Below are 21,070 nucleotides of genomic sequence, written 5' to 3'. Positions count from 1 at the left end.
CACAGGGGTCCCCTAAGACCATCGGAAAACACATATTTTAGATGGTCTTAGGAACCGAGACACCAATTTTATGGTTGGGGGTCACCACAACATGAGGAACTATATTAAAGGGTCACAGCATTGGGAAGGTTGAGAACCACTGGTCTAAACCCAAAGAACCCAGCAAGATTCAATCAAGCTTAAACTTTTATTTGCTTAATACTTAATGGCCAGAGTCTTGTCACACTAAAGCTATAACTTTCTAACCTACTAGATATATCCTGACAGAATCTAGGGTGTGGCTACCCTGAACCTCTTCTTCCCTCTCCCATCCAGCAGTCTCTTAATCTGGGCCTGTCTCTGGGAAAGCTGTTTGTTGCCAAAACCCACTAAATCTCCAGGCATATATTTCATCCCTAACCCACACAGCACCTCCTGCATCCCTCCATGCACCCTTCTCAATCCACATCAGTCCTGACATGCAGCACGTATTGAGTAGTCCATGCACCCTTCCCACCTCTTGCCGGCCTCCTTGCACCATCTCTGAGCTGCATGGCACCTCTTGCACACAACACTCCCAGGCATCTTTCCCAATCCACATTGCCGCCACCCACATGCCATCTCTGGCGTGTACGGCGCCTGTCACATAACTCCTGTGACCCTCATTCATTATTCTTGAACTTTACTATGCCATCCCCTGACTGTCCACCCAGCTTGACCCATGCAGCACCTCTTACACATCCTTGTGACCCCCATGCACCCTTCTCAGCCTATGCTATCACTGCCCTCCTGTGTGCCTTACCTAACTCACACATTTTGTGGATACCAGAGCACCCTTCCTGACCTATACTGCCCACACATGTATTCTTCCCAATCACATGGCACACACCACATGCCCTTCCCAATCATCCAGCACCTCTCACACAAACCCATGTATCCCCCTCATCCCCTCTCTCACCCAGGAGCAGCCACTTGCTTGCTTGCTAGACTCAGACTAGCAGGTGCCTCCTGGCTTCCCCACTGATTTCTCTCTGTTAGCTTCCCAGAAGCAAAGTAAATTCTCACAAAATATTTTCAGAAAATAATCCACAATAAGAATTCTGGAATTCTGAAAAGTTGTTCAGTTTGCTGTGCCCAATTCAGCAAATATTTATATCAGTGCTAGATCGTCAATCAGTAGCTTCAATTAAGACACAGTATTTGTGACACTGAAATCATGGCTGATTTATGAAGAATAAAAAGGTACAGGAATTGGGTAATTAAGAAGAAAGCAACAGTGGTGGGATATGGACCTAGTCTATAGGATAAATTCAGCATAAGCTAGAAGCCATAATGTTCCAAGGGAGGTACATGTTAAATTTCTCAGGAGGACCACAAGGGATGAGGTGCTTGGGACCCAAATGGAGAGACCATTGAAATATAAAGATGAAGAAATCACCATCCTTAAGCAGATTCCAAAAAAGATAAGAGAGAGAAGGAGGAAGTATTCCTCCTTATCAAAGAAACTATACAATAAAGGAATTTGGTTTAGATGGTTATTGCCAGAAGGAATGTTGATCTTTTGGGAGGGAAACAGGATTAGAATTAATACAGTGCAGGAGGAGGAAGCCTTCATTAAAAAGAACTTTCTCCTCCTAGAGGACGAACATAGCGAAGGTAGTGGAAGGGACACTAAGATGCAAGATAAGAAGGAGGTGGGGGCTGAGGCTTCCTCTGGGGACAGGGATGAAGGAGCAATATCGAAAAGGCTCAGATCACAAAAATAAAAATATTTGAAATAATAGCAATTGGTGATACTCTAGAAAGTGACAAAGGAAAATGAATGAACACATGGTCGACAATATAGAATAAGACCTTGTTTTCTGCTTATCTTTTATATTTTGTTTTTAAGATTGTAAAAATTGTGAGTCTTGGATGGGTTTCTATCACTAGTGTGGGAGCTGCCAAAATTTTTTGTATCCCCTTACCTTTCCCTGTCTATGTATAAAAACCAATACATTTTTTTGAAAAAAAAGAAGAAAGCAACAGGAAGCATCAGTTATATATTACCTCTTATTAGAAATTAATAGGGGGGATTGATTTTTGTTTTGTTACTGTCACTGGGCAAATTTCCAAGAGATTTAACTTTAAAGAATGCCAGAGAGATGGGACTTCAGATCAATTAAGGCTCTCTTACCTGATTACCCATAATGAGTACGACCAAGTGTCATGGAAAATACGATCAATTCTACCTAAGTCTTTTTGTAAGCAATGGGATAGGTAATTTTACAACAAAAGCAGGGAACAGCAAACATCTGAATTTCCACAAATCTCTTTTTGACCCAGTTTTATTATCTAATGCAGCTGAGGTATCCAAGTTTCCAAATCAGTCCACATTTTGAATTCAGTCCAATAGAAGCTTTCAGTAGGAAAAAAAAAACCCAACCTTCATTCTGAAAGCCTTTCTGGCTGAAGAGCAGAGTATAAATGCTCTAAATAATATATAAACGGCAGAAATATATTGATTGCTAGCTAAATCCGTATTACTTATTTATAATCCATTTTGCTAACTTTTCCATATAAAGATGGCGGGGTGGAGTGAAATGTACCTTCACAGCAGCCCTGCACTGTAGGTCAAGAATTGTGGTTTCCTTAACAACCACAATTGAACCCAACACTTCTCCTGTTACCTGAGACATTTAAGTGATTTTTGCCCCCATTTTACGACTATTCTGACCACAGTTGTTAAGAGAATCACTGCACTTGATAAGTTAGCAACCCGGTTGTTAAGTGAGTCTGGCTTCCCCATTGACTTTGTTTGTCAAAAGGTCGCAAAAGGGGATCACACGATCTAGGGACACAGCAACGGTCATAAGTATGAACCAGTTACCAAGCATCTGAAGCAGATGATCACGGGGATGCTACAAAAGTTGTAACTGTGAAAAATGGTCATGTCACTTTTTTCAGCGCCATTGTAACTTTGGTCACTAAAGGAACTGTTGTAAGTTGAGGACAACCTGTATTTTATTTTACTGTCATACCAAATGAATGTTGAGGGAAAAGGATTCGATGAAGCTACTGTTTCATCAAGAACAAAACCTGAGCACAGGTTTAATCAGTCCAGGCCTGCACCCTATTGTAGATTTGATCCTTGCAATTCTCTGGTTCAGAAATGAAAATTCCAAATTTATAGCAAAAAAACTAGTTAAGAAAGGCTAAAATGATCCCTTTCTGATGGATGAAGGAGTTGGACTCCGAAATGGGAGCATGAACTGCAATACAGAATTTAAGTAGGTGATGTCAATTTAAATTGTTCTTTGCTGCAATATTTTTGGGGAGCAAACCTGAGATAAAACTTTCCATTAGATTTACCCAAAAGAAAAACCACATTTTCTCTCCAAATAAGTTACCTTTAAACTTAGTGAATTTTCATTTTGCTAAGAACATGGTGATGGAAGCAGTCGAGGGTCTTTCCCCCACATGGGAGAATTAGTTTAAATCCATCCCCTTTTCAGATTATTACTGACAGCACAATGATCCCCAAAAGTAATTTTAAAAGAATCCTTTAAAATCTAAAGAGGAAAAAAAAAGTATTCTGCACACTAAATAAATGTCCAAGTTTCCATATCAATATTAAGGCCAAGATAAGCAATTCAATTAACTATGAAATACTTCTGATTTGGCATAATAGTTTTATTATTATTATTATTACTTGCATCTTTTTACATTTTTATCATTTTATTCCTATCGTACTGTATTGCTTTATTGAAAGAAATAAAAAAGAACAGTGATCATACAAAACAACAGGTCTTTCACCTGGATGAATGCTGTTTATTGATTGCACAAATTAAGCAGTTCATCAAAAATTTAATAACTCATATATTATATTTAATATATGACAATTCTGCTGCAATGGAATGTAGTTGTTCCAGCTTTAGTGATTCATCAAGTAAAGATTTGTTAATAGAAAGTTAGGGAGTATCAATTACCTGGATAGAAAAACATTTTCCCAAAGCAGTTATTCCTCACCCCTCAATCCAAAATGATATGGATTAAGGAGTTGGACTGGGAAGAAGGATTTGGGGGTAATTGCTTTTGTGCATTTCTTGTCAATCAGATAGCAACTCAATTTTGTTTTTCAAGGAGAAGAAATCACACTACGTTTTATTTTTTTGACCAGACAAAAAAGAGGAAAGGGGTCTAACTTTACATCTTTTAATAAAAAGATAGATTGGGCCTCCCTGAATCTGCTGTTTGGAAGAGAAGGGAGACAAGAGAGTTGTGGAACCCCACCCAATTGGGGTTCATGATTTACAATACAATAGCAGATTTGGAAGGGACCTTAGAGGTCTTCTAGTCCAACCCCCTGCCTAGGCAGAAAACCTTATACCATTTCAGACAAATGGCTATCCAACATGTGCCAGAAACTGGAAGTACATTTTCCAGCATGCACAATCCCCCCTGGGCAGCTCATCTTCCTGGTTGTGGCCAAGATGAGCGTGCATGAAGTGCTCCCTTTTTGGCACTCAGTGCCACTTGCACGCACATGTGCTGCCTTTTCGGCACTCGGTTTAGCATGTGTTAAGCCAGCCTCAGGATTTCTTAAGTTCTGCTTAGGCTAGAAAAAAGCCAAGCTTCTCATGTATGCTAACCTTGCAATATCCTACTGTGTTTCCCCCAAAATAAGACCCAACCAGAAAATAAACTCTAGCATGATTTTCAGGATGCTTGTAATATAAGCCCTACTCCAAAAAATAAGCCCCGTTTAAGGTCATCAGCCAGATGGATGCATTTAGTGCCGTATTCCCCTGAAAATAACACCTAATCAGAAAATAAGCCCTAATGCGTCTTTGGGAGAAAAAAATTAATAGAAGACCTGGTTTTAATTTTCGGGGAAACACGGGTTTAATTGTTGAGGAAACAGCAAGCCAAGCAACAATATTTTGCAAACAGGCACAGGGAAATAATTTAATGGATGAATAAATACAGTATATGCAAAGGCCTAGTTAACTCAATAATAATAATGACCCGTGAAACTAAGCTTGATTTTGCTCTGGCAACCCACAGGGCTATTATCGGATTCGTGGCGTTGGGTGATAGAGTGGATTTGCTAGGACCAGCCACCCTTTTCCCTGCCTTGTATAGTCTTTCCACTAATCCCTTTTTGGTGCCGTTTGCAGTGCACTGACTCCTTTCAGGAGAGTTTGCGGTAACAGAGCTGATGTCACAACTTTCCAAATGCTATTTAGAAACAAAACATGTGAGGTCACAAATTTGAATGGAAACCGTGCCTAGGAAAACAGATCAACTTCAGGTGCCAAAATACCTTTTGAAAAAGGTGCCCTCGGGGGGGGGGGGAAGGCGCTGAGCAGTGAAGAGAACTAAATAAAGCCTTTAGAAAAATAAGAGCACCCTGTCTTTGAACAGTGAATACAATTTGACCGGGATCAGAACTTAGGATATAAATCCATGGTGGCAAACCTATGGCACGCATGCAGGAAACAGCACGCAGAGCCATCCTGTGCGGGACACATGGCCTCATTGGCTCCTCTTCTGTGTTCCTGTGCTGGTCAGCTGGCCTTCGTGTACACAGGAGCGTCAAAACCCAAAAGAGCAGTGCTCCGGCGCGCAGGCGTGTGCCAGCACCCAAACTTCCAGGTTTCCGTCACCCCACAGCCTACTATTGGGCTGTGTCCCGTTTGGAATTGGTCTGCGCAAGTGGTGGGCCGGTGTGTGCCAGCTGGTTCCCCTCTCCCCCCTCCACCTCCAGGCCATCAAGTCACATGCCATCAGTGGGAGGCTTTAAAGCCAATGGGAATAATGGCAAATATGAGCAAAATTTCCTTCGTTCCTTCCATATCCCTTCATGCTTTCTTTCCACTCTTTCTTCTAAAGACTGCCAGGAAGGGGAAAAATAGCTGTTGACAACGGTCTCAATTAGTCACTGGATGGGTGGGGAGGCTGTTTTAATTAGGCCAAGGACAGCTTAAGGCCCTAGAGCATCAAGCCAATCATCTCTCCAACTAGTCCACCAGCATATGTATTATATTTTCTCTAGTACAAAATCCAGGACTTGGCTTCCTCTGGAAAATGTGACTTCCTTGAAGCAGTGCAGAATTTGGGGGAAGAACATGTAAATTGTCTGGTGCCCTTTAAAAAGGAAGAAACAAATGCATTGAAAATACCCTTAAGTGATCAGTCATTCACGGTTGTGGGCAAGGAAGCAGGCTGTGTGTGTGTGTGTGCCAAAAGCAGGCTGTTGTGTTGTATCCTGTTGGTGCTTTGTTGTGCCTGCTTACTTGCTAGCAACCTTTGCAGATGACCGTGAATGTGTCTTGCCTACAACAAAACATTTATGATTTTAACCTGCAGATTTAGCTAAGCCTGTAGAAAAATGATTCCGTTCCAAAGGGATTCAGTAGCTGTGTCAGTGCAGAAGGGAATGCTGAGTATCACTCCTTAACTCCTTATCTGCTTCTATAGAAGCAACTACAGAATATTTATACCCAATAGGTTATATAATATGCCTTAAACATGGATATTGTGCTCCAGTGAACAGCATTAGAGAGCAAACTACCTAACATTAGTGTTTTGGTTGTTGGACTAAGTGTGTGTGTGTGTGTGTGTAGCATAGTTGTTTAGTCTAGTATTTACTATGCTAGCTGGACTGGTAGCAATTCAGCCAGTCGTGAGATTCAGCCAGTTCGCACCACTTCGGGAGAACTAGTTGTTAACTTTCTGAGCAGTTTGGTGAACTGGTTGTTGGAAGAAATCATTAGGGCAAAGAACCAATTGTTAAATTATTTGAATCCCACCGCTGAATTCATCCTATTGTGCCAGGATTTAATTAAGCATCCAGGCAATATGAGTGAGCTATATGTGAGGATTTGGGAGTACGTCTGAATGTGTGGAAGTAAGGAATGTGAATCTCTCTGAATCAAGTTTGATTCCTATCCTGGTGACTCCATGGAGAAGTTGATGTTTTGTGATACAGTGATAGACCATTTCTGGATTTTCATTCAACTATTCAGTGTACTCTCTACAACTTGTGATATCCTGCTAGTCTCCCATTCAAAGATTAGCCAAGGATGACCTTGTTTGGTTTTCTTTCAATCTAGTTAAAAGAAGTTGGGCATTGAGCCATGGCCTGTTCTTCTAAACCAGTGTTTCTCAAACTTGGCGACTTTAAGTCCTGTGGACTTCAACTCCCAGAATTCCCCAGCCAGCATAGCTGGCTGGGGAATTCTGGGAGTTGAAGTCCACAGGACTTAAAGTCGCCAAGTTTGAGAAACACTGTTCTAAACCTTCCCGTTTCCAAAGCCATTGAAGAAATGTACTGCAATCCTGCCTCAGTAATAGAACACTTTGAAAGTCAAGGGCAGAAAACAGAGAAGCAGGACCACACCCACATAAGAAATGAAAATTCCTAATATGCAAGATTTGGCAACAGTAATTCAAAATTATGCAACCTTAAACCACGATTTATCTTGTGTGTGTTTTTTGTTTGACTTCAGATGAGTGAAAGAAAGTGAACTCTTTTTCAAACTGAGGTCATCCCATGGTATTCCATACATCAGTGATGATGAATCTTTTCAGCACCCGAGTGCCCAAACCGGAGTGCGTGTGCGTGCATGTCTGCGTGCTGGAGTGCCGAAAACCCAAAGACCAGCTGGCCAGTGCACATCGCCTGTTTTGGGGGCAGTTTTCAGGCTGTTTTCAGGCCATTTTTGGATCCTTTTTTGGCCCGAAAAACAGTCCCCAAACAGCCTGAAAAGGACCCAACAAACAGTATGATTTGGGGTTATTTTGCAGGCCATTTTGGGCTATTTTCAAGGCCAAAAATGGCTAACAAACGGCCAGATGACCCCCCCCAAAACAGCCAGAAAATGGCCCAGAAAACAGCCTGTTTTGGGGGTGGCTTTTTTGGCTGTTTTCAGGCCATTTCCTGGTGCTCCCAACACCCGCGAAGACCAGTTGGCAACAGTGCCCGTGCCCACAGAGAGACCTTTGTGTGCCACCTCTGCCACATGTGCCATAGGTTCGCCATCGCTGTTATACATGATCCCATGGCCATCCCATGCATCATAGATGCATCTGTAATATAGTTTTCTTAGCAGCATTATTAAAGTTGATCATTGTTGCTTTTTTAAAGAAGTTTTTAAGACTTCCTAGTCTGGTTGACAATTCTTAGATTCTCTGGTCGTCTTCCATCCATGTACCAGACCTAACTTAGCTTGGCTTAGTTTGGAGTCCCTTCACACTCGTAGGAGACCTAAGTCCACTGAACCTTATGTTCCTTTTGAAATACACAAGGGAATTGTCAGGAATTCTCTGGTCTTGAGTTCCATCCTGAGGTTATACAGGTACCGTAGTTCTTGATGAGAACCATAATGGAGCCTGCTCATGATGGTTGTTACGTCATGACAGTTTTAAAAACGGGTCGGTGACATGATCCAATTTCATGACTTTGTTGTTACGTAAACGCTGCAGTCGTTAAACAAGCCACTGGCCTTGCTTAAAGGCGTGGTTTAGCTGAAAACGAGAAATGTGCTGTTATTAGGCAAAGGTGTTGTAAAACATGGCCGTATAACCATGGGATGCTGCAAAAGCTATAAGTGCAGTTGTGTTGCTCAGCTCCTGAAGCTGGGTCACATGACCATGGATCATCGTAACTTCGGATTTGGGTTGTAAGGCTCCCTTTTTAGGATCCATCTTTGAATGGTCATGAAGTGATTGATCATCAGTCAAGTAAATAAAGTGAGGCGATAGAAGTTACAGGTAGTCTTCCATGTACAACCAATTGTGACTGTTTGAAGTTACAAAGGTACTGACAAACCTGACATATCACCAGTTTTCACACTTACTGTCATTGCAGCATCCCCATGGTCACATGATCAAAATTTGGACACTTGGCAACTGATTCATATTTATGACGGTTGCAGTGTCCTGGGAGCCATGCGATCCCCTTTAGTGACCTTCTGACAAGCAAAGTCAGTGGGGAAGCCAGATTCACTTAACAACCGTGTTACTAATTTAAGAACTGCAGTGATTCACTCAACTGTTTTAAGAAAGGTTGCAAAATGGGGCAAAATTCGCTCAACAGCTATTTTGCTTAGCAACAAAAATTTTGGACTCAATTACAGTCATTAAGTCAAGAACTACCTGTATTTATCAGTATTTTTCTCCCTCTCTCCCTCCTTCCCTGAAGATAAGTGATTAAACTAATTTTCAATGGTTCTGTCAAGCTTTTAATCATCTCATGGGAAAACTTGCAAATACATATACCAAAGTCACCATCTAAGTTTAAGATGATCCAGGTCATCCATGTTCAGGGAAGCTGCTCTGTTCTGATGCTCCTATTTCCTTGTGCAGTAATTTGGTTTCTTTTATTTTGTGCCCAAACAGCATGCTTGCTAGGTGCTGGATATGATGTTGTTGTCCCCTTTATATTTCCAACAATAAGGAGCTGCAGATTAAAATGTCCTGAAATATCTGCTGCATTACACAACAGCAATGAAAGCTTAACTCTCCAAAGTTGTTTCCTTTTATAAAGACTGTTTTGGCTACCTCTCTCATAGTCTGTAATTATTTATCTATTTAAAAGATTTGCAAACTGCCATTTAGAATAAAACCTCCCAAGACAGCTCCCTGCACATGTTTTTTACAATAAATAATCAACTATGAATTTTTTTAAAGCATAAAGCATTACAGTGTTAAGAAAAATAATTCAGAATGGGCTAATCATTCATAACATGGTTTGTTAAAAAAATAAAATACAGCTAGAATCATATAGTATTTACAGAAGATAAAGAAATACTAAATACATGCTATAATAACTAGGCTAGAAACCAGGAGTGTGTGAGTTCTAGTCTCACTTTAGGCATGAAACCCAGCGCTGGGTGATCTTAGACCAGTCATTCTCTCTCAGCCCTCACAGGGTTGTTGTGGAGAAAGAATAGGAGAAGGAAGGACTGTTAGAAATGTTGTTGCTTGAGTTCTTTATAAAAACTAACCAAGACAGGAATAAAATAAATATCATGAATGCAGAGCCATCACACTGACCCTTCCATTTTACCGACAGGGTAATGATTGTTACTAGTAGGTTGGTAAAATAGATTTACTATTGATCTAAGAATGCAAAAAAAGCAGTCCTTTGTGTAACTTGAGTACAAGCTACTTAGAGGTTTCAAGATTCTTTTCTTGGGTGTATTCCTCCCAGTGAGATTTTTATTCCTGTGCCTGTACAAGTCTCTTCAATTTTCTTGGAATGATTTTGGAAATGGTTTGTTGTTGCCTCCTTCCGAGGCAGTGACTGGCCTAAGATCACCAACTGGCTTCATGCCTAAGGCAAGACTAGAACTCATAGTGTCCCAGTTCGTAGATGGTGCCTTAACAACTACACCAAATTGGCTCCTCAGAGTATACAATATCAGTAAATGAAATAAAACCCGATAATATATACCAGCTAAGTGTAAATTAGTATGATACAGACCCCAAGTGCAACTGCCTAACCATAATCCCAAATGCAGAGCAAGTCCCATCAATATCACACTCCTGGTAATTTTGAGACTGCTCTTAAAAGTGATTTTTATTTTTAAAATATTTCAAAAATTGCATTTTGAAAAACAGAGACTTTATCCATGTATCCATGCAGCCCTAAAGAGAAATAAATTGTGCAAAACTAATACCCTCCCACCTTGCAGTTCAGAAGCATGCAAATGAGAATAGACAAACAGGTACCACTTTGGTGGGAAAGTAACAGCGTTCCATACGCCTTTGGCATATAGCTATGCTGACCACATGACCACAGAAATTGTCTTTGGACAACACTGGCTTCCTTGACTATGAAACGGAGATGAGCACCACCTCTCCTCGAATCTGACATGACTGGACAGAGGAAGCCTTTTATCTTTATCTTTTATACCATCTTGTTTCTGTTTCTGTTTATTTGGATTTATATGCCACCCTTCTCCAAAAGGACTCAGGGCGGTGTACGACATTAAAAAAACACACATCCCAAAGTTAAAAAAATTATATACATATCCAAAAAAAACAACCGAATTTAAAAGACAATACATTTAAAATAAGTTAAAATTAACAGGCCAGGCTGGCTTGCTAGAAAAGCCAACTTTTTAGGGCGCGTCGGAAGGACCGGAGGTCAGGGATTATGCGAAGCTCCGGGGGCAGCTCATTCCAGAGGGAAGGCGCTCCCACAGAGAAGGTTCTCCCCCTGGGGGTCACCAGCCGACACTGTCTGGCCGACGGCACCCTGAGGAGGCCAACTCTGTGGGATCGTACTGGACGGTGGGAGGCTACTGGTGGCAGTAGGTGGTCTCGCAGGTACCCTGGGCCTAAGCCATGGAGCGCTTTAAAGGTCATAATTAATACCTTGAATCGCACCCGGAAAACAACCGGCAACCAGTGCAGGCCGCCTAAAAGGGGTGTAACATGGGAGCACCTAGGTGCCCCCATGACAACCCACGCGGCTGCATTCTGGACCAGCTGAAGCCTCCGGGTGCTCTTCAAGGGCAGCCCCATGTAGAGAGCATTGCAGTAGTCCAGGCGAGAAAGGACGAGGGCATGAGTGACTGTGCACAGAGCATCCCAATCTTGTCTGTGTTTAGTCACTAAAGAACTTCTCCCAGGGCCATTGCTTATTCTCTCTGCCTGTAACAAGATGCCTGATCCATCTTGCTACTCCTGTGATTGGAAAGGAAGGAGAAGTGATTGCAATTAAAAATTTGGGATTTAAAAAAGCCACCTTGCTCTTTCCCCACCAGTATCGTATGAGTTCCAAACAAAATCAGAACAAATGGTACGGTTGCACCAAGGAGGGAGTCATTTTCATTGGATTTACCTTAGTTCCAATTTTGGAAAGCAGGAACAAGTCATCTCTGTATATCCAACACTGTGTTGCTACAGATAAGCGCTGCATATGAATCAGCAAAAATAAAGGCTTAGTGGACCACCAAGGCGTCTGACTCACCTGTTTTAAGGTGAGAAACTAGACCACACTCCTTTATAAGAATCTTTGAGCAAGCTGTCTTAAACATGTTGATTTCAAGCAATGGTCTTAGTTAAATCTACCATTAATGAGAGTCCAGACTTAAGCTAGTCCCCTCCTTTTAAAAATACCACTCTTTTGCTTTTACTTTATTTGCTTTTATTTTCAAAGGGTGTAATGCTTCAGATTTAGATGGATTGCATCATCTATTGTCTTGGCAAATCAAAACAAGAGAGCACAATGTTTAATTTAAAACTTTGCAAATCTGCCCTTGCTCATTTTGAATGGCAGTTTGCAAAACACAGGTGCCAGACTATAAAAGAGACTAAGACAGTTCCTTATCCGTAGGGAGAACGGCTTGCGCGTTTGAGGCATCACTGGTTCATGAGACAAATCTCTAGGTAAATTCTATCTTGACATTACTGAATATTTATATATCTTAATTTCACTTAGACAGATAAGGTTCTGTTTGTTTGAAGTCTGAACTGGGCAACAATTAGCTCTGAAGATGTCTCATTCCCAATCTTCTCTAGCTAACATGTCCAGTAGTGAGGGATAATGGGAGTTACAATCCGAGGTCATCTAAAGGACTGCATGTCAATCCTGCTGCTTTTAAGAGTGCTTTTAAAAGGAACTTCTGAAATAGAGCTCAAAAACCGATCTGTTTTTTAAGCTGATAATTTTGTTCATTGGATTAAATGAGTATAATGTAAGAGTGTTTCTGCTGCAATTACAGGAATGGCGTCTCAAACCAGGGGTTTCATATTATAAAATGCAATTCTAATCTGTATTTATTCCAGAATCTTTATTGCAGATAAACTTTTGGGATTTTCTCTAAAGATAATGCAAAAACAACAAAGGCTGTTAGAAAATGAAAACTAATAAGCATAGAAACATCATGAAATTTAATTCTTGGAATCAATAATCTTGGAAATGTGTAATATTTTCTAATTCATACTTATTCAAGTGCTAAAAATATTCTGTTAAAAACTGTGCATTTATAAAATCATATTAAGACTTGATTTTAAAGTAAAATTTAGCTCTTCATCAGGAAACAGCAAAGATTTTAGAAGTAAGTTTAAATAAAGTTTGTAAGTAGGCATGTTCTTCTTTACTTGTTGAATTACGCTTAAGCATTAACACATTATTTTAATGACAAATTCTGAAGCCTGATTTAAGTATTTACTTATTTAAGTATTTATTATAAATGTTATAATAACATTTAACACTTACATTATAGTGTACAGCTGCATGAGACAAAGAAATTATTCTGATTTTTATTTGAGATGTTCAAATAACTTTCAGTGTGGGACTTAAGCCATATGCCGTCAATAATCAAGCAGATGCTTCATGAAAAAAAACCAATGTGTGTGTTTGATATGACCTTGTGTTTATTTGCTTTAGCTTTACGGGATGCCAGGAGGAGACATGGCCAAACCATTGCTAGATGATCAGAAAGCGGACAGTAATTTAAGCCTGGCCCCGGCTGCTGGGAGCAGGACAATTGGGATTCTGGGAAGTGGAGACTTTGCCCGCTCCTTGTCTATGCGCCTGGTGTGCTCAGGTTTCAAAGTGGTGGTCGGAAGCCGGAAGCCGAAGTGCAACACCAGCCTCTTTCCTTCTGCAGTGGAGGTAACATGCCAGGCAGACGCCATAAAGAAGGCCGATATCATCTTTGTAGCAATTTTCAGAGAACACTACACCACGCTCTGTGACCTCAACAACGAGCTTTCTGGCAAAGTACTGGTGGATGTTAGCAACAATGCTGAAATAAATCATCACAAGGAATCCAATGCAGAGTACCTAGCCTCGCTTTTGCCAGCCTGCATTGTGGTCAAAGGATTTAATGTCATTTCAGCCTGGACCCTGCAGTCAGGTGCCAGAGATGGGAATAAACAGGTAATGGGATTTTTTTTCCCCCTTTGGTACATTGTGGGCATACCGGCGTCTCTGAGATTCTGAGATTTTCCCCCTCCTCAGAAGAAATCATAGTTTAACCAGTTTGTTCTGCGTAAGGTTGAGACCCATCAGAAACAGTGTGAATTTAGCTTGAAAAAAAAAGGGAAAAGCATCAACCATCTCCACCCCAATGGAGGATGTTGATCGATTAATAACAGATCCCATCTCCCCTTCCCACCCTGCCCTCCCCATCTGTAATTGACTTTTAGCAATTGGATTAATTTATTTATGAGTGTGTATGTGTGTATGCACACACACATATCCTCCATCATATATGTATGATTGTAAGTCATCAAAGTTATCTTGTGTAAAGATGGGCAACCAATTTTTTTCTTTTAACAAATTGTAATCCCTTGCTGGAATCTGGGTGGCTGAATGGAGCTGAGCATTTCCTGACTGGATGCCCTTCCTGATGCCTATGAGGAGTTCACAGCAGATATTTTCTTTTTGCTCCCAGAGAGAGAAATACCTGCCACTATCAAGGATCAAACTCAGTCTCCTGCTTGTGAAGCCTGATCTCTACCTTTATGACAACACACTGTTCACAAGATGGGCAACCAATAAAATATTAGGCTCAGGCATCAAATTCTGGCTGACCTTGTAATTGAGGTAGTCAATATTATAGAAAATTATCGATTCATTACAATTCATATAATCAAGTACTTAAGTACCTTTTTTTAAATCCCTCATCAGAAGCCTCTTGTTATTCATAATGGTTCACTGGGGGAAATGCTTATTTCCACATTCAAGAATGAGGCTATCATGGGAAGTAAAAGCATCCAGGAACAGAAAAGAAAATATTGTTAGGTGAATCATTTTTTACTGCTGCTGCTGTGGTCATCCATCCACCCTTTCATCCACATTTATATCCTATCTTTCACCTGAGAGCTCACATGGTATACAAGTAGATTTCCTCTCACTTGACTCTGTATGGTAGGTTGGAGGGAAAGAATAAATGGCCCCAAATCAGCGATGAATCCCATGGTTGAATAGGAATTTAAAACTGAGCTTCTCGGGTCCAAGTCTAAAACTTTAACGACTAGACAACACTATCCTGTTAAGATTCCTTTGGTTGCACAACTGCCTTGGATTGCAATTTCCCAGATGTTTCTCTCCCCCCCCCCTCTCCTTTCGTTGCAGGTCTTCATTTGCTCTGACAACCAAGAAGCCAAACAGTCTGTTGCTGAAATTGCTCATGCCCTGGGCTTCAGCCCAGTGGACATGGGTGCCTTGTTCTCAGCTCGAGAAATAGAGAATATTCCGTTGCGTCTCCTCCCTGCCTGGAAGATTCCCGTCTTCTTGGCCCTGGGCCTCTTTCTCTGCTTCTACACCTACAACTTCATCCGGCAAGTCTTGCATCCTTACATTCGAGAGAAGAAGAACAAATTCTACAAGATCCCTGTGGAGATCGTCAACACCACCTTGCCTTGCGTAGCCTACGTCATGCTCTCCTTGGTCTACCTTCCTGGAGTGCTCGCAGCCATCTTTCAGCTGTACCACTGCACAAAGTACCGGCGTTTCCCTGACTGGCTTGACCAGTGGCTGCAACACCGGAAGCAGATAGGCCTCCTGAGCTTTTTCTGCGCAGCATTGCATGCTGTCTATAGTCTGTGCCTACCCATGCGCCGGTCCCACCGCTATCTGTTGCTCAACGAGGCAGTCAAGCAGGTATGGAAGGAAATTGGAAAACCGGCTGCTTATTCCTTTCATTGCATGATCTTAGGAATCCCTAGCTCCATTGCTTCATTCCAAATTGCCGCAACCTTGTTCTAGCTAGCGGGCTGTATAAGTAGTCCTCGACTTAGCAACTATTTGTTTAGTGACCGAAGTTACAACAGAACTCTAGCAACATCTCCGTGGTCACATGATCATGCAGTGTCCTGGGGTCATTGGATCACGTTTTGCGATCTTCTGACAAACAAAGTCAATAGGGAAGCCAGATTCACTTAACCCAGAGGTTACTAACTTTAACAACCATGGCAAGAAAGGTCATAAAATTGGGATAACTCACTTAACAACTGTCTTAGTGAGAGAAATTTTGGGTCACTCGTGATCATAAGACAAGGACTACCTGTAATTATGTTTTGGCAGGATGGGAGCCGCAGTGAGTGGAATGGTGATACCAAATTGCCAGGATCGGAATGTCATGAGAGCTTTTTCTTAGCTTTGGGAGTGAGATAGTTTGGAGATTGTTACTTTAAGGGCAGAGAACACTTCATTGAGCTTCTATCAGGAGTAGCCCTAAAGTTTTTGAATATTCTCAGAAGGACATCATTGAGTAGAGGAACTTAAGGCCACATTCAGCAATGGAAGTTTGGATTGCCCACCATTCATTCATTCCATAGTTCCATAATGAAAAGAAGACAGTATTTGTAGCTCAAGGTTGAACTGTGGTGCTCCCTAAGCTTGGTTATTTTCTTGCAGATGTTTCATTAGCGCTAATTATGTTACCTACTTCGTTAATGAAACGTCTGCAAGAAAACATGCTCAGAGAGCACTGAGGACTCCATTGTTATGATGTTTGTACCTTCAAAAGATACAAAATTGGGGTTCTTTCTGGCATTTTGTTCTGATTAACCATGCTATCTTATTTAGAACTGCAACAAAACATGAAAGAGATTTTAGTCTCCTTCCATACTCGTTTTCTGGATTTTCCATCCCAAAAATTCCATAGCCATTCTTAGTCTACATTCTAGATTCCAGAAAACTGGCTGTTATATTCTAGCTAGCTTAGGCTTCCAAGTATTTCCCAAAGGGATGAATGATTCAGCCCAGGTTCCCATTCTCCAAGGAGGAAAAGAAGGAGATCCTGGACATAGCATTCACCTGAGCCAGTAGGAGGAAAGCTGGGTCAGAAGGCATTATCCAGTGTGAACTGTGGATATTTCTGGTTTTCCTTTGCCCTTCTGAAAAGTTAGAAAAGTGGTTTCTTTCTGTGTGGAAGTCAAGATCCACGCTTAACCTCAAAATCTAAGGTGTGAGTAGATGATTTCTATGGAACACTTCGATAGAATGGTTTCATTTCAGTTTCTAAATTAGCACAGATTGCTTCCTATATCAGCCCAGGCCAGAACATACAGAATCTAGCACTGATGATATTACCTAGTTTGGTAATGAAATATCTGCAAGAAAACTACCAAGCTCAGAGAGCAGCAAGGACCCCATAGTTCAACCCTGAACTACAGGTATTTTTTCCCTATCAATAAAGATTATAAACTTGATGAAGTTACATTGATGCCAATGGACCTCAGTTCTACTTAAGTAAGTGAATAAGAGATGCAGGGTAGAAAAACAAGAATTTCAATTCCATTCTAGCTTGCCTGCCTGATCTCTTGCCCATTCGCCTTCCTGTATTTGCTGCTAGGAACACAATATCCCCACCCCAGCTTTTAATTCCGTTCCTGTTTCTTTTGGGTGATTTTTGTAAATAAATCTCAGGCAAGCTTTCCTGGCCTGTTTGTTTCTCTTCTTTATGCTAGTTATCCCCACCCCCACCCCCAAGCTTCATGAATCACATTGATTTAACAGAATAAATGGAAGGAGCTAAGTGTCAGTCTCTGTAATGTAGTACAAATCCCATTTCTGAGAGGTTTTTTTTCCCCCATTAGCCTGAAGACTTCTCTCCTAAAAGCATTTAAACCAAATCCCATTAAGCCCCTAAGCTGTCCAGCATTCGGAGAGTGATGTTTGTGGTCTTTGCTTGAAACTAGAGCCTCTTTGCCATTTTAACTGTATCTTTCAAAAGGCAAAGTGTGGTTTGTTCTTCCAGGCACCAAATTCCTGGCACAATCTTGCAGAGGTCGGTGAGAGTTATAGACGTTCTGTTTTCTTTCTGTTGCGTTTCAACAATATGGGGAAATCAATTCGGTGGCTCCTATACGTGTGACTGGGTTTAGAATAATAGTTTTGTTGCCAATCCAGTTGTCAGTCTCATCCAGATACCTACGTGTGGGTATAAGTGGGATTTTATTTATTTATTTTATTTATTTGACTTATCAGTCGCCCCCTCTCCGCAAAGGGACTCGGGGCGACGTACAATCAAAACAAATATACAGATGTGGCATGGAGGAGGTGACATCAGTGTTTAACAAATAAGATTCAAATAAAAAGCCACTAGGTTAAAATAAATAGCAATAAATTAAAAGAGTTAAAATAATTTAAAACCCCAAAATTTACATTTACAATAATTAAAATTGCCAGGGAGGTTAGAAAGTTCTAGTTAAGCCAGGCCGGCTAGTTGGAACAGGTGGGTCTTGAGTTTCGTGCGGAAGGAGCGGAGATCGGTCGTTATCCTGATGTCTGGGGGGAGGTCATTCCAGAGGGCTGGGCCCATCACAGAGAAGGCCTTACTCCTGGGCGCCGCCCTCTGACACTGCCTGGTGGACGGCACCCGGAGGAGTCCCTCTCTGTGAGAGCAGATTGGTCGCAGGGATGTATGGGGCAGAATGCGATCCCGCAAAGATTCACTCTCTATTGGTACCAGATGGTAAGTGAAGGTAAGTGGGAGGGACTCCTACAGCCGAATTAAATTCACATTTTTGTTTCAATCCACATGTGTCCACCAGGAAAAAGGAACCGGTCAAATCTCGCTGGTTGATAAAAAGTTTTTGCCCGGCCCTAAGCCACATGGCACAATTACAAACGCTCTGAAGCTTTTCCTTTGCAATATTTTTATGCCAAGATATATGGTTGTTGATTGGTGGATTGATAAATGCTCAACTCTAGTCTAGGAAAATGGTTTCTAAACAGATCGTGATCCAGAAAGAGCTTTCCATCCAGCCTAGGAGAAGCAAAACCCTAAGTACACTTGGATGCCAATAAGTGACTTAAAGGGAACTTTTGGAGGGCAGTACTAAACATCCAACACATGCACACACTGTACTGCATTGAAAACACAGGTGAAGCCTCCTTTTATGCAGTATTGAGAGCAATAGGAAGGAAGCTGTTAGCTAATTGCCAGTGGCACAACTGAAGCACTTGCACTTCAGTTGTGGGAGTTAACCATGTGCCAGCTTAAACTATTTAAACCTCACTATCATTGACGAACATTAATGAAACAGCCCCACATTGTGTATGCAAACTGTGTGAAGCTGCCTGGGGCAATGGTAGGAGCGGGCCAAAACTGACTGTTGGAACCCTTGTGACTATTCCCAGATATGAAAAGTTCCCGCTCCTGTTTCTTCAAGTCAAATGGAGGTTAGGAATCAGTATCTGATCAGAAAAAAAAAAGTTGGCTGAAGGACAGGCTTCCTTTGTCCAAAGTTTCAAGATATCCTGAAGCTGGCAGACATTATATGGAAATTAATCCTGCCCTCGAGCTTTTATTCAGTTTGCCATCCTGTTCCCCATTTCTTGGTTTATTCAACATGACTTTCCCACTGTTCTTTCAGGTGGAGAAGAGAACAGATGCCTGGGTGGAAGAGGAAGTCTGGAGGATGGAGATATACATCTCTTTTGGCATCATGGCTCTGGGCTTGCTCTCGTTACTTGCCATAACTTCACTCCCGTCCATCGCTAACTCTCTCAACTGGAGGGAATTCAACTTCATTCAAGTAAGTGCTACAGTTCAAGGTTGTTCAACAGAAAGGATGAATTCTTGAAGCCAGATTGGTGGTGAAGGAGACCGTGTTCTGAGGTCCATTCAGTATACACGTAAAGAATTTCATCACTATCCAGCCTTGTTGCTAACCACCATAGGTGAATATATCTTCTGTGGCAGCATCCCTGGAATGGAGAACCAACATGCTGATGATGCCCGCATAAATAGGGAGTAGAATGCCTTTGGCTCCAAGCCACCTTCCTGTGACTTTTACAGGGAATCTTCCAGCTACACGAAGATTGCACAGCACTGCATTAAATAGGCCTAGATGAGATGAAGTACACCCTGTGTTCTGAGCGAGATAGAAAGTAGAATCCAAAAACTCAGATTATTACATGATGTTGATGATTGGCCATCCAGATGTTGTCCAATTCAAGGCAGCATATATACATACCTATTGTGTCCCCACCAGTAGTGGGTACTTACGGTTCGGCCAAACCGGTAGTGGTTTGGAGGCCTGGGTCGCTGGAACCAGCAGTGACCCGGGCCTACCACACCCCTGAACCGATTCCCCGGGCGGCGCCATCTTGTTATTCAGTTCTGTGCATGCGCAGAACAATTTTAATTGCACTGCGCATACGTGCAAAGTGCACACACGAGCAAACCGGCAGTAGTGCCTGCTGGAACCCAGCCCAGGTCCCCACCTTCTATTTTCCTTACTACCACAACCGCCCTGTGAGGTGGGTGGGCTGAAAAGAGCAAGTGGCCAAAAGTGGGGATTAAATTAAGACCAAAAACCCTGGGATCCCTAGGAAGTTCAGTCGAGAGGTGGGGGGGGTGGATGTTGGTGGCTATAGAAAAACATCTTTCTCAATAGAGCCGCATAATAATAACAGTTTTACTTCTTTAAGGACCCTTTTGGCAGCGAGGGTGAATATTTCAGTGATGGCAAAATTCCACAAACCGGGCAAGGGCATCAAGAAGATCCTGTAGTGCAGGGGTCCCCACCCTGTGCGCCACAGCCCACTACCGGGCCTTGGCCACCAGGCCACATGAGTCGCTGGCCAGTGGGCATGCATGGGCACACACAATTCACCCACGTACATTAGCATTGCATGAACGTAGTGCAGATGCTACCCTCGCCGCAGACACTGCCGTCACCACGAGCATCGTGCTCGCAGCCCTGTTTGCGCATGTGCATATAAAGCCACCTGCCCCCAAGCCACCAAGCCAGAAAGGTTGGGGAACTCCACTGTAGTGTACCAAGAAGATTTCAAGCCACCAAGCCAGAAAGGTTGGGGAACTCCACTGTAGTGTACCAAGAAGATTTCCTGTAGGAAACCTTGATAGTTTCATTGGTTTCAAGAGAGACATTGGTTCACTACAACCTTCAACTGACTTCCAGCGGACTGCTCTGGTGAAGGATGTTGCAGGCATTCCCCACGGCTGAAGAAAACGAGGGAAACAGAAAGGGATACTGATGAATGAAAGCAGTCGATTCTCAGAAGAGAGAGTTTTTTGCTACCCAGAGCTGTCTCGTCGTCAAAAGACATCCTAACAAGAAGCTGTTCCAGTTTAATGAGACAGAGATTTAGCTTAAAAGACCAGAG

General features: G+C 42.0%; 1 protein-coding gene and 1 long non-coding RNA gene across 3 annotated transcripts in view; both read left to right on the top strand.

Annotated features, from left to right (window-relative positions):
* Positions 1–21,070, top strand: part of LOC309382490 — a 273,086-nt gene that overhangs the window by 174,893 nt on the left and 77,123 nt on the right. The gene's annotated exons all lie outside the window — the stretch shown is intronic.
* STEAP3 (STEAP3 metalloreductase) overlaps positions 1–21,070 on the top strand; it is a 28,350-nt gene that overhangs the window by 4,890 nt on the left and 2,390 nt on the right. For both annotated transcript variants that reach the window (XM_081951054.1, XM_081951055.1), the window contains exons 2-4: positions 13,367–13,861; positions 15,062–15,589; positions 19,312–19,473. In XM_081951054.1, the coding sequence (XP_081807180.1) occupies positions 13,376–13,861; positions 15,062–15,589; positions 19,312–19,473 (1,176 nt within the window). In that variant the 5' untranslated portion in view covers positions 13,367–13,375. The remainder of the gene's footprint in view (positions 1–13,366; positions 13,862–15,061; positions 15,590–19,311; positions 19,474–21,070) is intronic.

The sequence above is a fragment of the Natrix helvetica genome (genome assembly GCF_964273705.1).
Source record: "Natrix helvetica genome assembly, chromosome: 1".
Classification (NCBI taxonomy): Eukaryota; Metazoa; Chordata; class Lepidosauria; order Squamata; family Natricidae; genus Natrix; species Natrix helvetica.
The sequence above is the reverse complement of the archived record's forward strand: the minus strand, read 5'-3'. Positions and strand labels throughout refer to the sequence as shown.